We start from the raw sequence: 15779 nt of genomic DNA on the forward strand, positions 1-15779 counted from the left end.
CTGTCCCTGCACCGGCTCCAGCGCTCGTCATATTGTTAGTGGCCAGGCTACGTCCGCTGCGGAGCTCCGTAGTGCACAGTAGTACCCAGCACCTCCACCAAATATGTGACGGAGGGAAGAAGCAAGACGGGAAATATATTTACAATATTTACACGATTGACAATGATTGACAGAACCAGTCAGTCACTGAAGCGTCGTCTTCTTCAGCCCCCAGCTCGCGTTCCTCTTCCTCGTCAAGTAGCAATATTGTGCAGAGCCGTGTAACAATATCATCATCATGCGTGTGCCCTTCATCTTCACCGCGCGTGCGGGCGCATCATCAGCGTGGACTGTGCCGAAGGCTGTTAATGCTGGTTGTGGACGCCGTCTTTCTTCGCCGTGTTGTCTCTCGGGCTCAATAAAGGTTCGCCCCTACTGTGACGTCACAAGTGGTGGAGGTGCTGGGTAGAAGCGCCAAGCTGCTCGTCCTGCGACATGCTGGCGAACAGTGGGCACAAGCGGAGACCCGAACGAAGCTCCAGGGAGTAGGCCAGGGGTGTAGAAGACGGGGAACCAAGAAGCACCTCCACCACTTGTGAGATAATTCGCCCCTCTGCTAGCCCTTGGTCATCTCCCATTGTTTTGGTCCGAAAAAAAGATGGCTCCATGCGTTTCTGTGTAGATTACCGAGCGCTCAACAAGATCACGCGCAAGGATGTGTACCCCATGCTTCGCATTGACGATGCCCTCGATTCCCTGCAAGGTGCCGAGTACTTCTCCAGTCTTGATCTGCGTTCAGGCTACTGGCAAATTCCGATGCACGAAGCCGACAAAGAAAAAACAGCATTTGCCACCCCAGATGGTCTTTACGAGTTCAACGTCATGCCGCTCGGCCTCTGCAATGCTCCCGCAACTTTTGAGCGCATGATTGACGCTGTTCTGCTTGGCCTGAAGTGGAAGACCTGCTTATGCTATCTCAATGATATAGTTAATTTCTCGTCGACATGTGCACAGCACCTGCAACGTCTCGACGAGGTTCTGACGTGCATAGCCAATGCTGGTCTTCCAAGAAGTGTCATTTTGCAAGCAAGATGATCAAGGTCTTAGGTAATATTGTAAGCAAGGATGGTATTTGACCTGATCCTGACAAGATTTATGCAGTGCTTCACTTTCCTCATCCAGAAAAGACCAAGGACTTACGCAGTTTCCTTGGCATCGCTTCCTATTTTCGCCGATTTATTCGCGATTTCGCCTCTATAGCTGCACCTTTACACCACTTACTTCGTTCTGGTGCTCCCTTCGTGTGGTCACCTGAATGTGAATCTGCCTTTGACCAGCTAAAGGGCGCCCTCACATCTGAACCTGTCCTGTGTCATTTTGATGAGACTGCACCTACACTCTTGCACACGGATGCTAGCGGCCATGGCAACCATGGCATCGGTGCTGTGCTCTTCCAGCGAGACAACTCTTCGCGTGAGAGAGTCGTTGCGTATGCCAGCCGCGTGCTCACACCTGCCGAGAAGAACTATACCATCACCGAGCAGGAGTGCCTCGCTGTCGTTTGGTCTGTCCAGAAATTTAGTCCTTATCTCCATGGCCGCCATTTTACCATCGTTACGGATCATCACACCTTATGCTGGCTTTCCACACTCAAGAACTTGTCAGGGCGTCTTGGATGCTGGATTCTTCGTCTGCAAGAATATGACTTTGAAATCATCTGCAAGTCTGGTAAGAAGCACCAAGACACAGACGCTCTTTCTCGCTGCCCGCTTCCTGCAGCCACACTCATCAATGGTTCCGCCACCACCTCCAGTGACGCACTCATTCATGTCTCTTCTACGGCGGTTTTGTCCTTCGCCGCTCTTGATCATCTCACTTTGCACGACCGTGAATCATTTTCGTCTTAACAACTCGCCGACTCGTACTGTCGCCGTATTATAGACCACCTTCTTGGAGCTTCGTGCCCGCCTAATGCCCGGCTTCGTCGACAGCTGACACAATTTAAGCTGGAAAACTCCGTGCTGTACCGCCATATCCACCATCCTGATGGGCGACGCTGGTTACCCGTGCTACCTCGTTGCCTTTGTGCACGTGTCCTTCAGGCCTTTCATGACGATTTGACTGCTGGCCACCTTGGCATCCAGAAAACTTACAACCGCATAAGAAGTCGGATCTACTGGCCTGGCCTGTCTACCAGTGTGTTGAGATACGTCGCTTCCTGCGCCATTTGTCAGCGTCGAAAACGTCCAACATCAGCTCCTGCCGGGCAACTACTACCAGTCTCATGTCCTGCTGAACCATTTGAGGTTGTCGGAATCGATCTCTATGGGCCACTTCCCATGACTCCCACCCGTAGTCGATGGATAGTGACAGCCGTCGACCACCTGGCACGCTATGCCGAAACAGCTTGTGTAAGTTCAACATCGGCTTCTGAAGTCGCTGCCTTCATTCTTCAATCCATAATTCTGCGCCATGGCGCCCCTCGTGTCCTTCTGAGCGACCGTGGAAAGACATTCCTTTCCCAACTGGTAGGCGAAGTGCTCAAAGCCTCTGGCACCACTCACAAGACTACATAAAGTTATCATCCTCAGACCAACGGCCTGACTGAGCGGTTTCATCGTACGCTCTCTGACATGATAGCCGCCTATATTCAACCAGATCACGCAAACTGGGATACAATTTTGCCATTCGTCGCCTTCGTGCATAACACCGCCGTTCAATGCACAACCGGTTAGTACTCGCTATTCTACCTTGTTTATGGCTGTTCACCCAGTTCCTTTCTTGATGTTTCTTTCTTCTCTGCCCCTGTCAGTCCATCTCGATCTTCCTGCGAAGAATATGTTTCCCTCCTCGTCCATTGTCGCCAGCATGCCCGCGTCAACACCGCAGCCAGACAGCGGGACCGCAAGGATCATTATGACGCATATCATCGCGTAGTATTCTACCAGCCTGGCGATGAAGTGCTGCTCTGGACACCAGTTCGCACTCCTGGGTTGTGCGAGAAGTTTCAGTTTGTTTATTGGCCTCTACACGGTCCTGGAAATGACTTCTCCAGTTAATTATCGAGTGACCCCTGTTGTTTCCTCAACTGACCGTCGTTGCCGCTCTACCGAAGTGGTCCACGTTTCTCGTATGAAGCCCTTCATGCGGCGTTCCCGTACTTTTAGGCAGTGGCCAGGATGGCCGCTTTTGTGCGAGGGAAATTGGTGTGGGCATTTATTGTGCACTTCTTCATCATCTGTACATTATCATCATCATGCCAGTGCCCTTCATCTTCATCGCGCGTGCGGGCGCATCATCAGCGTGGACTGCGCTGAAGGCTGCTCATTCCGGTTGTGGACGCCGCCCTTCTTTGCCATGTCATCCCTCGGGCTCAATACAGGTCCGCCCTTACTGTGACGTCACAGTACGTATGTATGTATGTGTGTGTGTGTGTGTGTGTGTGTGTATGTATTTACGTATGTATGTACGTATGTATGTACGTATGGAAACTCACAGCAACCAGTGGTCCCAGGCGCACATACCCACATATCCAGTAGCACATATCTGCCCACATTTTTAGACGGCACTATCTTCTGGATTGGCCCGTAAAAAAGGCTAGAAATACATCTCATCTGTAGAAGTGGTGGTAACTCGCAAAGAAAGACATCTTCAAAATCACCTTAGGCAAGCACAAAAATGATGCCAAGTTCAGAATTGCACGGGGCTGTGGCAAAACTTGGCTGGGAAACAGATTCGGATGTGTCTATTGTGACAGCAAAAAAGGAATAAAAAAGTTGTCGCAGTTTCACCTGAAATCGAAGCATCAATTGCGATAGCAAACTTGTAGAGTAATGGGAGTAATGATATTAGCTTTATCAGCTGTATAAACTTGGACATGCAGCAGCATCGGCAACACGCAGAACTGTTGTCGACGCCATCGGCGTTTTGCCCACGTTCGCTCAAAATGCGTGCGGCGTTGGTGACTGTTGCCGGAGCCTCTGATATAAATAGGCACTGCGTGCCGCAGCTAAACGTCGCCTCCCTTCCCTCCCCCTCCCCCACGGCCTCTCGCTCGTCGGAAGAAGGCGCGTTTGCTCTACATACATGGTGATTGTGAAGGAGAACAGAGACGCCTACTTCTGCAGCCCTTAAGCGAGCACGGCGCAGAACGCGCGTTTGTTCTCCGCCGTGCGTTCACTCCCCGTGAAAGACGCGCCCCTCGCGCCCTTTCACTCGCACATACAGCGTTCGGCGCGCGGCGACGATTTCTTCTCCAAATGACGTCATACGGAACCTCACGGCGACGGCGACGGCGATGGCAGAAATCTGCTTTTGAGTGTCCATATAATTGCTATCGCAATAAAAGCACACATCTGCTACAAGCTGCTGAAACTATCAGTAACACACTTGTAGAGATCAAGATGCCTTCCCGCGCCTCATCCCCCAGCTCACGTGTTGTGCTTAATTCGATCTCCGGGAACCGCTGCCACTATGGCAACATGGGGCACACGGCTAGTGCACCGGAACTAATTTCCTGCATGAACCATGTTTCTCCCTCCCTGTGTCGAGTCACCGCGTGAGCATACGTCGCCGGGATGCACCCTGATTGCCCCCTCGAGTGGCGGCCCCCGGGAGCACTCTCCACCCGAGCCCTCTTACACTGAGCGCTTCATTACCGTGGCAGATGTGCACAGGCCCGCAACGAGTTGGTAACGCGGGACCTTTGCTTCTGCGACTTCTCGTTCTCCCACCTCGTGAACTGCTACCCGATTAGCCCAAGTGTAGCGGGCGTGCGTGCTTGATTGGTCTTGCGGTGAACCGCCTTTGCCTGAAGGGAGTGATCCCTTCCTTGGACAGACCTTCGGGGATGTCAACTGTTAGGATGTGTACCCTAATCCTAGCCATGCCAATTACGGGTTTCCTCAGCTGTTTGAGACGTGTGTGGAGCAAGTTCCTACTCGCCTCTTTGATGCGCTGTCCCCATTAGCTGACCGCTTTTTGTCCTGCGCGCAGTTAAGTGCCACATCAGAGCCACCCTGCTTAGATGCCAGCACGAATATGCTTGCTGGCCTCCCTTTGTTACAGCGTCGTAGACTGTGCCACGTGCCATGCAGGTGCCACCCTGCTCTGCTGGTTCACTCGTGGGCCTTTCCCTGCCCGGACTACATGCCTGTGTCCCCCACATTGCACGGGAGCCACTATGTTTCGGTGCTGGCACAAAGTCGCTTGCTAGCCTTTCTTTGTTCCGAGTGCAGTTCAGTGCCCAAGGTGCTGCATCGGAGCCACCCCGCTTAGATGCTGGCACGCATAGGCTCACTGGCCTACCTTTGTCTCGAGTCCCTTTCTCAGACAAATGCGTAGGGGTGCAGTTTTCCCACACTGCCGTAGGCATGAGCTCGTTCGCTGGCCTGTCTTTGTCTCAAGTGCAGTCGATGTTTGGTGTTTTGCAGCTGAGGCTTCCTGCCTCGCTGTTGATGCAAAACCACTCGCTGGCCTGTCCATGTCTCAAGCACAGCTGGTAGAAAATGTCGAGCGTGAGCGACCCTGCTGGCTGACAATGTCGCCGCGCTTTCAGACTACCGCTTGCCTCATGTGCAGCTGAGAAACATTTTCAACGCGTGTGAGCCAACCTGCTCCATCATTGATCCGTTCGCCGGTCGTGTGAGGCCCGATGTAGCTGTCGTAGCGGCAACGCAGCAACCCTCCAGGGCGTTACCTGGCCTCTTAAGGTTGGGCTTGCATTTGGGAGAACAGCCGCAAGTTGGCCCTTCTCAGAGTGCCACACCTGGCCCGGAGCAAGCGCACCACTATCAACAGGCAATGCGACTAGATGACAGCGCGCACTGTATTGCCCGTCTCACTAACGGCCCTCGCGGCACGGTGGCACAGACTTGTCAGCCACCAAGCTCGTTCAATGCAGGAGTCTAGGACGCTTTTCCACAGCAAATTCCTCCCTCCTGACTATGAGTGTCGCATGCGTCGCAAGCTAGAGCTTCTGACTCAACACCCTGATGAATCTCTGCTCGAGTATGTGAGAGCTATGTGGAAGCTCTATCTTCGTGCTGACCCTTTGGCATCTGATGCCGAGAAGGGGGAGCGGGCCATCCGTCAAGCCCATCCAACCTTTGCTGCTTACCTTGGAGCGCCCGTTATTATGGTCTAAATGAGTTGGCCTCCGATGTGGAGCAGATTCAGGGCAACATACTGGCAGTGAGAGCCTACCGCCTGCCACCACCGCCGTCCGCCTCTCTCGAACCTCGTTGCGCATGTGCTGGTGGTGACTCGCCACCCTGTAATTCCCCGAAATACGAGGTGGCTTCGGTCATAAGAGGACACCGAGATATGCATCGTGACCTTCCTGACCATGCTCTCGACCTGTGCCTGGGTGCGCTGTGCTGCCCCACTCGGCCAACGAGGATGGCAACCCCATGCCCCTGTCATCATAATCATCATCATCATCTTCATCATCATCATCAGCCTATATTTATGTCCACTGCAGGACGAAGGCCTCTCCCTGCGATCTCTAATTACCCCTGTCTTGCGCTAGCGTATTCCAACTTGCGCCTGCAAATTTCCTAACTTCATCATCCCATCTGGTTTTCTGCCGACCTCGACTGCGCTTCCCTTCTCTTGGTATCCATTCTGTAACCCGAATGGTCCACCGGTTATCCATCCTACGCATTACATGGCCTGCCCAGCTCCATTTCTTCCGCTTAATGTCAACTAGAATATCGGCTATCCCCATTTGTTCTCTGATCCACACCGCTCTCTTTCTTTCTTTTAACGATACTCCTAAGATTTTTCGTTCCATCGCTCTTTGTGCGGTCCTTAACTTATTCTCGAGCTTCTTTGTTAACCTCCAAGTTTCTGCCCCATATGTTAGCACTGGTAGAATGCAATGATGGTACACTTTTCATTTCAACGACAGCGGTAAGCTCCCAGTCAGGATTTGACAATGCCTGCCGTATGCACTCCAACCCAATTTTATTCTTCTGTAAATTTCTTTCTCATGATCAGGGTCCCCTGTGAGTAATTGACCTAGATAAACGTACTCCTTTACTAACTCTAGAGGCTGACTGGCGATCCTGAATTCTTGTTCCCTTGCCAGGCTATTGAACATTATCTTTGTCTTCTGCATAATCATCTTCAACCCAATTCTTACACTTTCTCGATTAAAGCCCTCAATCATTTGTTGTAATTCGTCTCCATTGTTGCTGAATAGGACAATGTCATCTGCAAACCGAAGGTTGCTGAGATATTCGCCGTCGATCCTCACTCCTAAGCCTTCCCAGTCTAAGAGCTTGAATACTTCTTCTAAGCATGCAGTGAATAGCATTGGAGAGATTGTGTCTCCTTGCCTGGACCCCTTTCTTGATAGGTAACTTTCTACTTTTCTTGTGGAGAACCAAGGTAGCTGTGGAATCCTTGTAGATATTTGCTAAGATATTCACGTATGCCTCCTGTACTCAATGATTACGCAATGCCTCTTTGACTGCTGGTATCTCTAGTGAATCGAATGCCTTTTCATAATCTATGAAAGCCATATAGAGAGGTTGATAGTACTCCGCAGATTTCTCGATTACCTGATTTATGACATGGATATGATCCATCGTAGAATATCCCTTCCTGAAGCCAGCCTGTTCTCTCGGTTGGCTGAAGTCAAGTGTTGTCCTGATTCTATTGGAAATTATCTTGGTGAATATTTTATATAATACTGAAAGCAAGCTAATGGGTCTGTAATTCTTCAATTCTTTAACGTCTCCCTTCTTATGGATAAGTATAATGTTGGCGTTCTTCCAGCTCTCTGGTACACTTGAAGTTGTGAGGCATTGCGTATAAGGGCCGCAAGCTTTTCAAGCATGATATCTCCTCCATCTTTGAATAAATCTACTGTTATTCCATCTTCTCCAGCCGCTTTTCGCCTGGTCATGTCTTTCAAGGCCCTTCTAAATTCATTGCTAGTTATAGAAGGAGCTTCTGTATCCGGTTCATCACTATTTCGAATTAAAGTAGTTTGGCTGTTTTGGGAACTGTACAGGTCAGTATAGAATTCTTCCGCTGCTTTTACTATGTCATCTAAATTGCTGATGATATTACCATGCTTATCTTTCAGTGCATACATCTTGCCTTGTCCTATGCCAAGCTTTCTTTTTACTCATTACATGCTGCACCCATATTTTACGGCTTCCTCAATCTTTCCCACATTATAATTTTGAATATCCCTTGCTTTCTTCTTGTTGATCATTTTTGACAGTTCAGTGAATTCTATCTCATCTCTTGAGTTGGACACTTTCATGTTTTGTCGTTTCTTTATTAGGTCCTTTGTTTCTTTGGAGAGCTTCCCTACTGGTTGCCTTGGAGCCTTACCTCCCACTTCAATTGCTGCTTCTGAGATCAGCCTAGTTACGGTTTCATTTGCCCCTGTACACAAGGGGAAATCCGATTATGGGGCCCCTTTGGCTAGTGAACGGAAACCACCTAGAGCTCAAGAGATGCCCAGGCCGCCTCAATCGGACCGAGGCATTGTCTGCTACTATTGTCATGAATGCAGCCATATTGCCGGAACATGCCTGACGCGAGAGCCTCCTCGCCCGTTGAGCTCCTCCTCACTGCTGGCGACAGTAGGAGTGCACGGTGGTGAAATGTAACCTCTTGCTCCAATGGCGTGTCGCACTAGAACTGACTGGAACAGAGTGTGCTATTCTGTGCACTAGCTTATTCTTCATAGCAGTGTCACAGCCCATGAAAACACAGGAAAAAACAAGTAGAGACAGGTCCTACCCCTTCTTCAATGAGGGGAAAGTGAGCTGCTGTGCAAATGCTGTCAAGGAAAGCAGTTCTTGCCCCGATGAAGACAAAGCTCATAGTAGAAAGGAGGTTCCCCTCATTTGAAGAGTGTTGATCATAGGGTAAATTGTTTTTTTTTTTTATTGAGCTGTAGTCATAAGAGATGTGGAATAGTAAAATAACAATAGCAAAGCAGAAGAAAACTGAACTTGTTGCCGGTTGGAACCAAAGCCACGACCTCCGCATGGTGTGTGTGATACTCCACCAATTGGCCTGCACCGAAGCTGTTGCCATTTCAGTCTTTGACACAAGGCCTTGGCTGACCTCAGTGTGTGTCACCTTGCCAAGACACCTTGTGCTGTCTCCTTGCAGAGGAATCCAGCCCCGTTTTATGCCCTGGCCCGCCAGCTCTTCCCACAAGACCTTAAGGTGAGTGCGCTTTGCACAGTGTCTCTTTTCTTTCACTGTCTGTAGTGCACGGTTTTTCTAGCATGCGGCACTCTTTACTCCTACCACTCAGTGGTGCAATGACCGAGGTGGGATTCTTTGGAAGTGCTCAGTTCTGTCACATTCTAGCATTATACACATTCACTATGCAGACAGAAACATTGGATAAGCATTCGCAATTGGAGTGGTACTCCCGGGCGATCACTTTCGGTTATGGCTCAAGAATTTAATTATGTTTTTCTATTTCTTGCCACTTGTTCCCACAGTGCAAAAAGTGAACTTCAACGTATTATAATGGCATTTATATTTACCACTTTGACCACTGTTGACCCATGCATTAAAATTAAAATTTTATTTCGCTATTTTCTCACAATTGAGGCCTGGAACAATGGTATGTGATTTCTAATTAATTTTAATGAACTCGTGAAATATTTGACCTGCACAGAAATGAAATAATATTTTAAGTCAACATGAAAAACTAAAGTATATGAATAATTTCATCAAGATCGTTCGAAAAATTAAAAATTTAGCTCTCAGAACCATGCTGCCCCCTTAAGCTGAGATATGGCACATATCTGGGCCTGTGTAAGGTTTCTTAATCTTGCACACCTTTTTTCACAGACATTGAAGTATTGCGTTTAGGCTAGGTTGTGTACACCCTTTTTTCGAATGAAACCCAGCTACAGTGTAGACCACTTATAATGTAACCGCTTATAGTGCAGGACCGGATATAATGCGGTCTTTTCAGATTCCAGTTATTTTCCCATAGCACTCTATGTATACACGTATCGCTTATAGTGCAGTTGTGGGACACGAAATACCGGTTACAGTGCGGCTGCCTGGAAATTCAGCTGTCAACCTAGACGGCAAACGCTCCCCTCAAGCCACAAATACCGTACTTACTCGAATCTAACGTGCACTTTTTTTCCGATAATACAGGTCCAAAAATTGCATGCACGTTAGAATCGAGTACTATCCTAAATCTGCGTTACCAAATAGCCGTCGGCATTTTAAAATGGCCGCCTCGCACACGCGTCGAGCCTAGCTACTGTCGAGCCTAGCTACCGTAGCTTCCTCCATGTACTGCAATACACGTGCTTAGGCAATATAGTCTACCGTCTGTCTTCACGTTCTCTGCGTCTGCTCTATCAGCATGAAGTACCAAGTTCATCATGATGCCGCATTTAAAAGGAAAGTGATCATGTGTGTGGAGATGGATGGAAATCGGGCCGCATCACGGGCGTTCGGAGAATTCGAAACTTGCGTTCGGGACTGGCGCAAGCAGGGGGAGAGGATTTTCGCCAGCAAAGCAATGTGGAACGGTTTCAGTGGACCGAAGCAGGATGTAATCTGCGACGATCCACTTCGGCGATACGATCGCCTTGGCACTATCTTAGTGGGGTATCTCAGTGGTCTATCTCAGTGGTCTATCTCAGTGGTCATCAGTGGTCTCTTCGTCCATATCAACTTCACTGGGGTTGACGATCCACTTCGGCGATACGATCACCTTGGCACTATCTCAGTGGTCTATCTCAGTGGTCTATCTCAGTGGTCATCAGTGGTCTCTTCGTCCATATCAACTTCACTGGGGTTGATTTCCTGAGCGGATACAACAAACTGTGCACGTGCAAAACAGTTCTTCAGTTCTTCACAGTTCCAGCTTTTATTTGCTGCCAGGAATACGTCAGCAGATGGATGGCTCCCAGCATGTGGATGCTGAAAGTCTTGTCATTTTCACAATAAAAAAACATGGGGCCCAGGAGCAAGGGCCCCTTGTGGACCCAAAACGTCTGAAACTTTCCCGTTTAATTTTCTTGTACTTAGGCGAGCGCTCATGTTTCAATTGTGAAAGTGTTTAACACTTGCCTGGCAAGTTTTCGTCGAACCTTGGATTATCTTGTCGTTTTCCATTGCATCAAGCATCTGACACGGCACGTTCTACCGGCACAAATTTGTGATAGCTCGAATGATTCCTTGGTCCAAGGGCTGACAGTGCCATTGTGTTTGCTGTCAGGAACTCCCGCTTCACAGTGCTCGCAGTTCTCCAGTGATGTCCCAAGAGGTGTCTCTCGCACTCGCCCTGCCCATGACACCGGTCGTGCCGGAACAGTGCTGCGGCCACTACGGTCTCCAGTGCGAAGCACCCCCTTTGCAGATTGGCAAAGCCCACCCCGACAACCGTCCCGGGTGGAAAGGGAGAGAGGCACGGGATAAGAGAACGAGTCAATGCCTACACAGAGGCGCCGGGGTGGCACCTCCATCCCCACAACCTTCAAAGTTAGTGTTCAGTTGGTCAACATTGTGGAAAAAAATGCCGATTTGCTCATTCCGACACATACTCTTGCAAGATATATTGCATCTTGCCACTGGCCCAGTCCTTCACACCATTTTTGTCTTGTTCGGCACCTTTGCCAGAAACAGCCCGTGTAGATTATCTGTACCGCATCTTACACCTAGCAAGCCAGCCACTGCTGCAAACAAAGCTGTCGGGGCCCATCTGTGTGACGAACCAGTGCACTTTTTTCGTGGAAGGGGAGTCTGGTAACAGGCACGTTTGTTGCTCTCGCATTTTTGAACCAACGTGCCTTCTCGGCGTCTGGGTAACCCCTTAAGAGCTAAGCGTTAGCTCGGGGGCTCCTATCTAAATACATGGGAAAGGAGAAATCGTTTTTCTCAGCTCACCAAATTTGATCAGGTTTGTTTCATTCAAAATAAAAAGTTAAAATCTAGTTGTCACAGGCTGCAGTTTTATTTAGGCCGTAATTTTCTTTTTAGAAGTTTTGAGAATCGCTAATTTTCAGAAAAGGACAATGCTGTAACTCAGTAATGGAAACTGATATCACAATTTTGTCAATTGCATCTTACAGTACATCTAAAGCGGACAAAATTGATGTATTGTACATGGCTTTCAATTACACTGCTAATATGTGAGTAGGACTTTTGCAAAAGCCTCGTAAACATTGTAATAAATTCACGTAAGATGAAAATTATACATCAAATTTGTCCACTTTGGTTGTTCTAATGTATGCAGTTTACAGAAGTGCGATATCTGTTTTTGATGCAGAGTTACAGCAATTTTTTTTACCCTAATGATTTTCAGCAATTTTTGTAGAAGCTTTCAGGTTTTAAATCAAAATTCGGTTTCAAACAGTCTCTAGAATTGAAGTTTCTCTCTAGAATGCAACAAATTTGATTAAAATTGGTCTAGCGATTGGTTGGGAAAAACATTTCGTCATTTTTAGATGTATTTGAACAGGTGGCATAGGAGTGGCATAGGCGTGGGAGCTTCCTCTTATGCTTGAGGTTGGACGGTGCAGCGTTTGGCACCTTTTCTCTTGTTGTCCAAATGCCGCAAGCACTAGTCAGTGGCAGGCCTTTCTCCCACGCCAACACTGACTTCGTTGCTTCACGTTTCTGATGCGCAGCACGCGATGCTTTACTTGCCTATTCGACATTGTGTGGTCCTGTCACGATCGTGTCGCGTCGGCACACGTGCATTGTGGCCAGCGAATGGCTGCACATTTCCACCGCTCTCTTCGAAGCTCTTGCCGGCAACGGCTTCACGCTAGGCTTCGCAAGAGCATTCTCGCCGGCAGCGGGGTGGTCGCAAGGGTACTGCGCCCTGGCCTCCAAGCTTACTAGTCTGAGATTGTGCACTGCGTGGCTTGCAGGCTACAGCTCTGCAACAGTCACGGAGATGCTTGCGTGTGTACGCATTACGAATGCAACGCATAGCTTACATTTGGCGCTCTGCATGCGGAATCAGTTGGCCGTAGGAGCGCGAGACTGCGATTGAGGAGTATGGTGGCCATGCGACAAGAAGTGAAAAGTATGCATTACCTGACAGGTACACGATGTACTGCTACAGCTTAAGGGGGCAATAAACACAATAAAATAAAGGGCAACCAAGTTGGGGATGTGTTGCAACTATGTTTAATAAGAAACAACGAGTTAGCGGTGTCATGAGTCACTAAGGAAACATGGGAAAAAAGAAAAAAAAAATGTTAATTAAGAAAAAAAAAGCAAAAATGCACGAGGTGGCAGAGGAAGAGATAAAGAATATGCGAGAAATTGAGAAAGTGGCTGAATAAAACGAATTGGGTATATGAATGAAGAAGAAGGTGAAAATGCACGTGGAACTACATGGTGAATGCTGCGAAAGGACACGTAACAGAAGGGAGCAACTCAGCTATGCTCTGGGACGACAAGCAGGAGAAAGCTCAAGGCCGAACGTGACGAATGGCTCATGGTGCCAGTCGAGTGGAGGCTGTGCTTCAGCTGCCACAGTCGTGAGCTGAGTGGGCGCACCCATTGGAAACCTCAGCTACATGCTCACGGTGCCGTTTCCGAGAGTACGTGCAGCTATGGAGGCTAGTGGAGTTGGCTGAGAAATTCGGTCGCCCCACCTGACCTTCTGGCCAGATCAACCGGGGACTGAACAGTGGAGACAGCGACGTCAAATCCGCAATGCATCGGCAGGCCCAACAACGTTTTCTTGGAAACAGCAACGACGTGGCAACGCCGGCGGACTCAATATAAATATTTTGAACTTACCAACACATTGTGTGTGAGGACTTTAGGGAATGCATTGAATTAACTTGCGCTGTATATAGTATTAGGGTTTTCTATTTGATTTGTAATGTGCATTCATTGATGATAGATGTATTTTTTTAATGCTCATGCCACATAAAGGCTCAAATGTACCTTGCATTGTGTTAACCACCTCAAGACCTATACTGGCGACTCGGTCAGGATAGAATACTTGGTCTAACACTTTGTGGTTATTATGAGAAACTGTTTAGGGTAGCCAGTTCTCTGGGACTAAGCCGTGAATAATTGCTTAGCCTTTTCGATCGAGTGCAACAAGAAGCTCGATAAGCATGCAAAGCCGAAAAGGAGATTTTGTTGTTAAAGTTGTGTTTGGCTGACGTGTCCGTCGGAAAGGATGGCGTGGACAGATCATCTGTGTCTTCGGAAGTGGAGCCACATAGAACAAAGAAAATTTGTCAACGAAAGTCAATGACTCGATGCGAGAATAAAAGAGATGGTCTTGATGGTTATCGGCATCGTTTTTGAATAATTCTGTGGGACAAGGCTGGGAACGAACTGAGTCGACGACAGCGCTTAGTTTTTGTTTAGTAGGTGAAGCCTTGAGCGTATTCAGTAGAATTCCAGCAGCTGAGTCAGTGGACTACGACAAAGTCAAGAAAGCACTACTGCAGAGATTCAGGCTTACTGCTGAAGGATTCCATGAAAATTCCGGAATTGTGAACCAGAACAATCAGAGACTGCTAAACAGTTTTCTTGCCTTTGACATATTATTTTGATAGATGAATGGAAATGTCAAATGCAAAGAAGACATATGAAGGAGCCAGGGACTACAGAGACTATTCCAGCAGTATTGTTGGCGATAACTACAAGATCCGGTACACAGCGACCATTGCGGCCACCAAAGGTACTTTCGGTGATGGGAACAGAATTTGCAGAAATGCAAAGAAAGGGTGGCTCTATCCAAGTTTGCTTCGAGAAGGAAGGAGAGCCAGCAGCAAATAAAAAAGGAAGGACCATGTTTTACTTTCAGAGTAAAAAAGACTGTTATAAAGAAGATGAAAGTTCACCTCGGGCAGAGAAGTGCTTTAGTTAGTGGTCCCTAAATCACTATGACAGATGATCTTGAGTTTGGCGCATGACTGCATCGTGGCCAGGCACTAAGGCATAAAGATAACAGTGGCTAGGATCACAGAAGAATTTTTCTGGCCAAGACTACAAAGTGAAGTAAAGCGATATGTGAAATCCTGTGACATTTGCCAGTGGACTATTCCCAAAGGACGACTGGGTCGAGTACCACTTGCAAATATGCCAACCATTGGGATGTCATTCCAGAGAATAGCAATAGACATTGAGGACCGATAAAGCCGGCATCAGCAAAAGGAAATCGCTATGTTCTTATGACGGTCAATATGTCGACAAGATACTGGAAGCCATTGCTAAAAGGCACAGACACAATTCAGGCCGCCGAGGTAGAGATGTTCTATCGGTATGGTCTTCAGCGAGAAATCCTTAGCATCCAACTTCACATCTCACCTAATGAAGGAGTTTAACAGGTTGTTCTCAATATAAAGCAGTTGCTCACAATCCCGTGTCATCCTATGTCAAATGACCTTGTGGAAAGATTTAATGGCACATTCAAGAACACTGTGTCAAGAAAGACGTATGAATTGGGACCATTACCTACCCACACTGTTGTTTGCCTACAGAGAAGTGCCACAAGCAAGCCTCAATTTTTCGCCGTTCGAGATTGCTGTATGGACGCATGGTTAGACGTCTGTTAACTATCCTCAAGGAGGTATTGGCGATTGAAGGGCTCGACACATAAGTCAAAACAACATACACATACGTGTTAGAACTTCGTGAGAAACTGGAAGAAACGTGCGAGCTAGCACATCGGAGTCTGGAGAAAGCCAAAGTGCGCTATAAAACTTATTACAACAACAAGTCGGTGAAAAGACACTTCAATCTCGGAGATAAAGCTCACATCCTTCTACCCCGTGATGGGAACAAACTTTTGATGCAATGGAAGGGAC

General features: G+C 48.1%; 1 protein-coding gene across 7 annotated transcripts in view; it reads left to right on the forward strand.

The window, feature by feature from the left end:
• The window catches only part of LOC119458726 (NAD-dependent protein deacetylase sirtuin-2), a 419041-nt gene that overhangs the window by 93523 nt on the left and 309739 nt on the right, over window positions 1-15779 (forward strand). For all 7 annotated transcript variants that reach the window (XM_049671396.1, XM_049671397.1, XM_049671400.1 and 4 more), the window contains one exon: window positions 9121-9177. In XM_049671396.1, coding sequence (XP_049527353.1) covers window positions 9121-9177 — 57 coding nt within the window. The remainder of the gene's footprint in view (window positions 1-9120; window positions 9178-15779) is intronic.

Source organism: Dermacentor silvarum, chromosome 7, assembly GCF_013339745.2.
Source record: "Dermacentor silvarum isolate Dsil-2018 chromosome 7, BIME_Dsil_1.4, whole genome shotgun sequence".
NCBI classification, from domain to species: Eukaryota; Metazoa; Arthropoda; class Arachnida; order Ixodida; family Ixodidae; genus Dermacentor; species Dermacentor silvarum.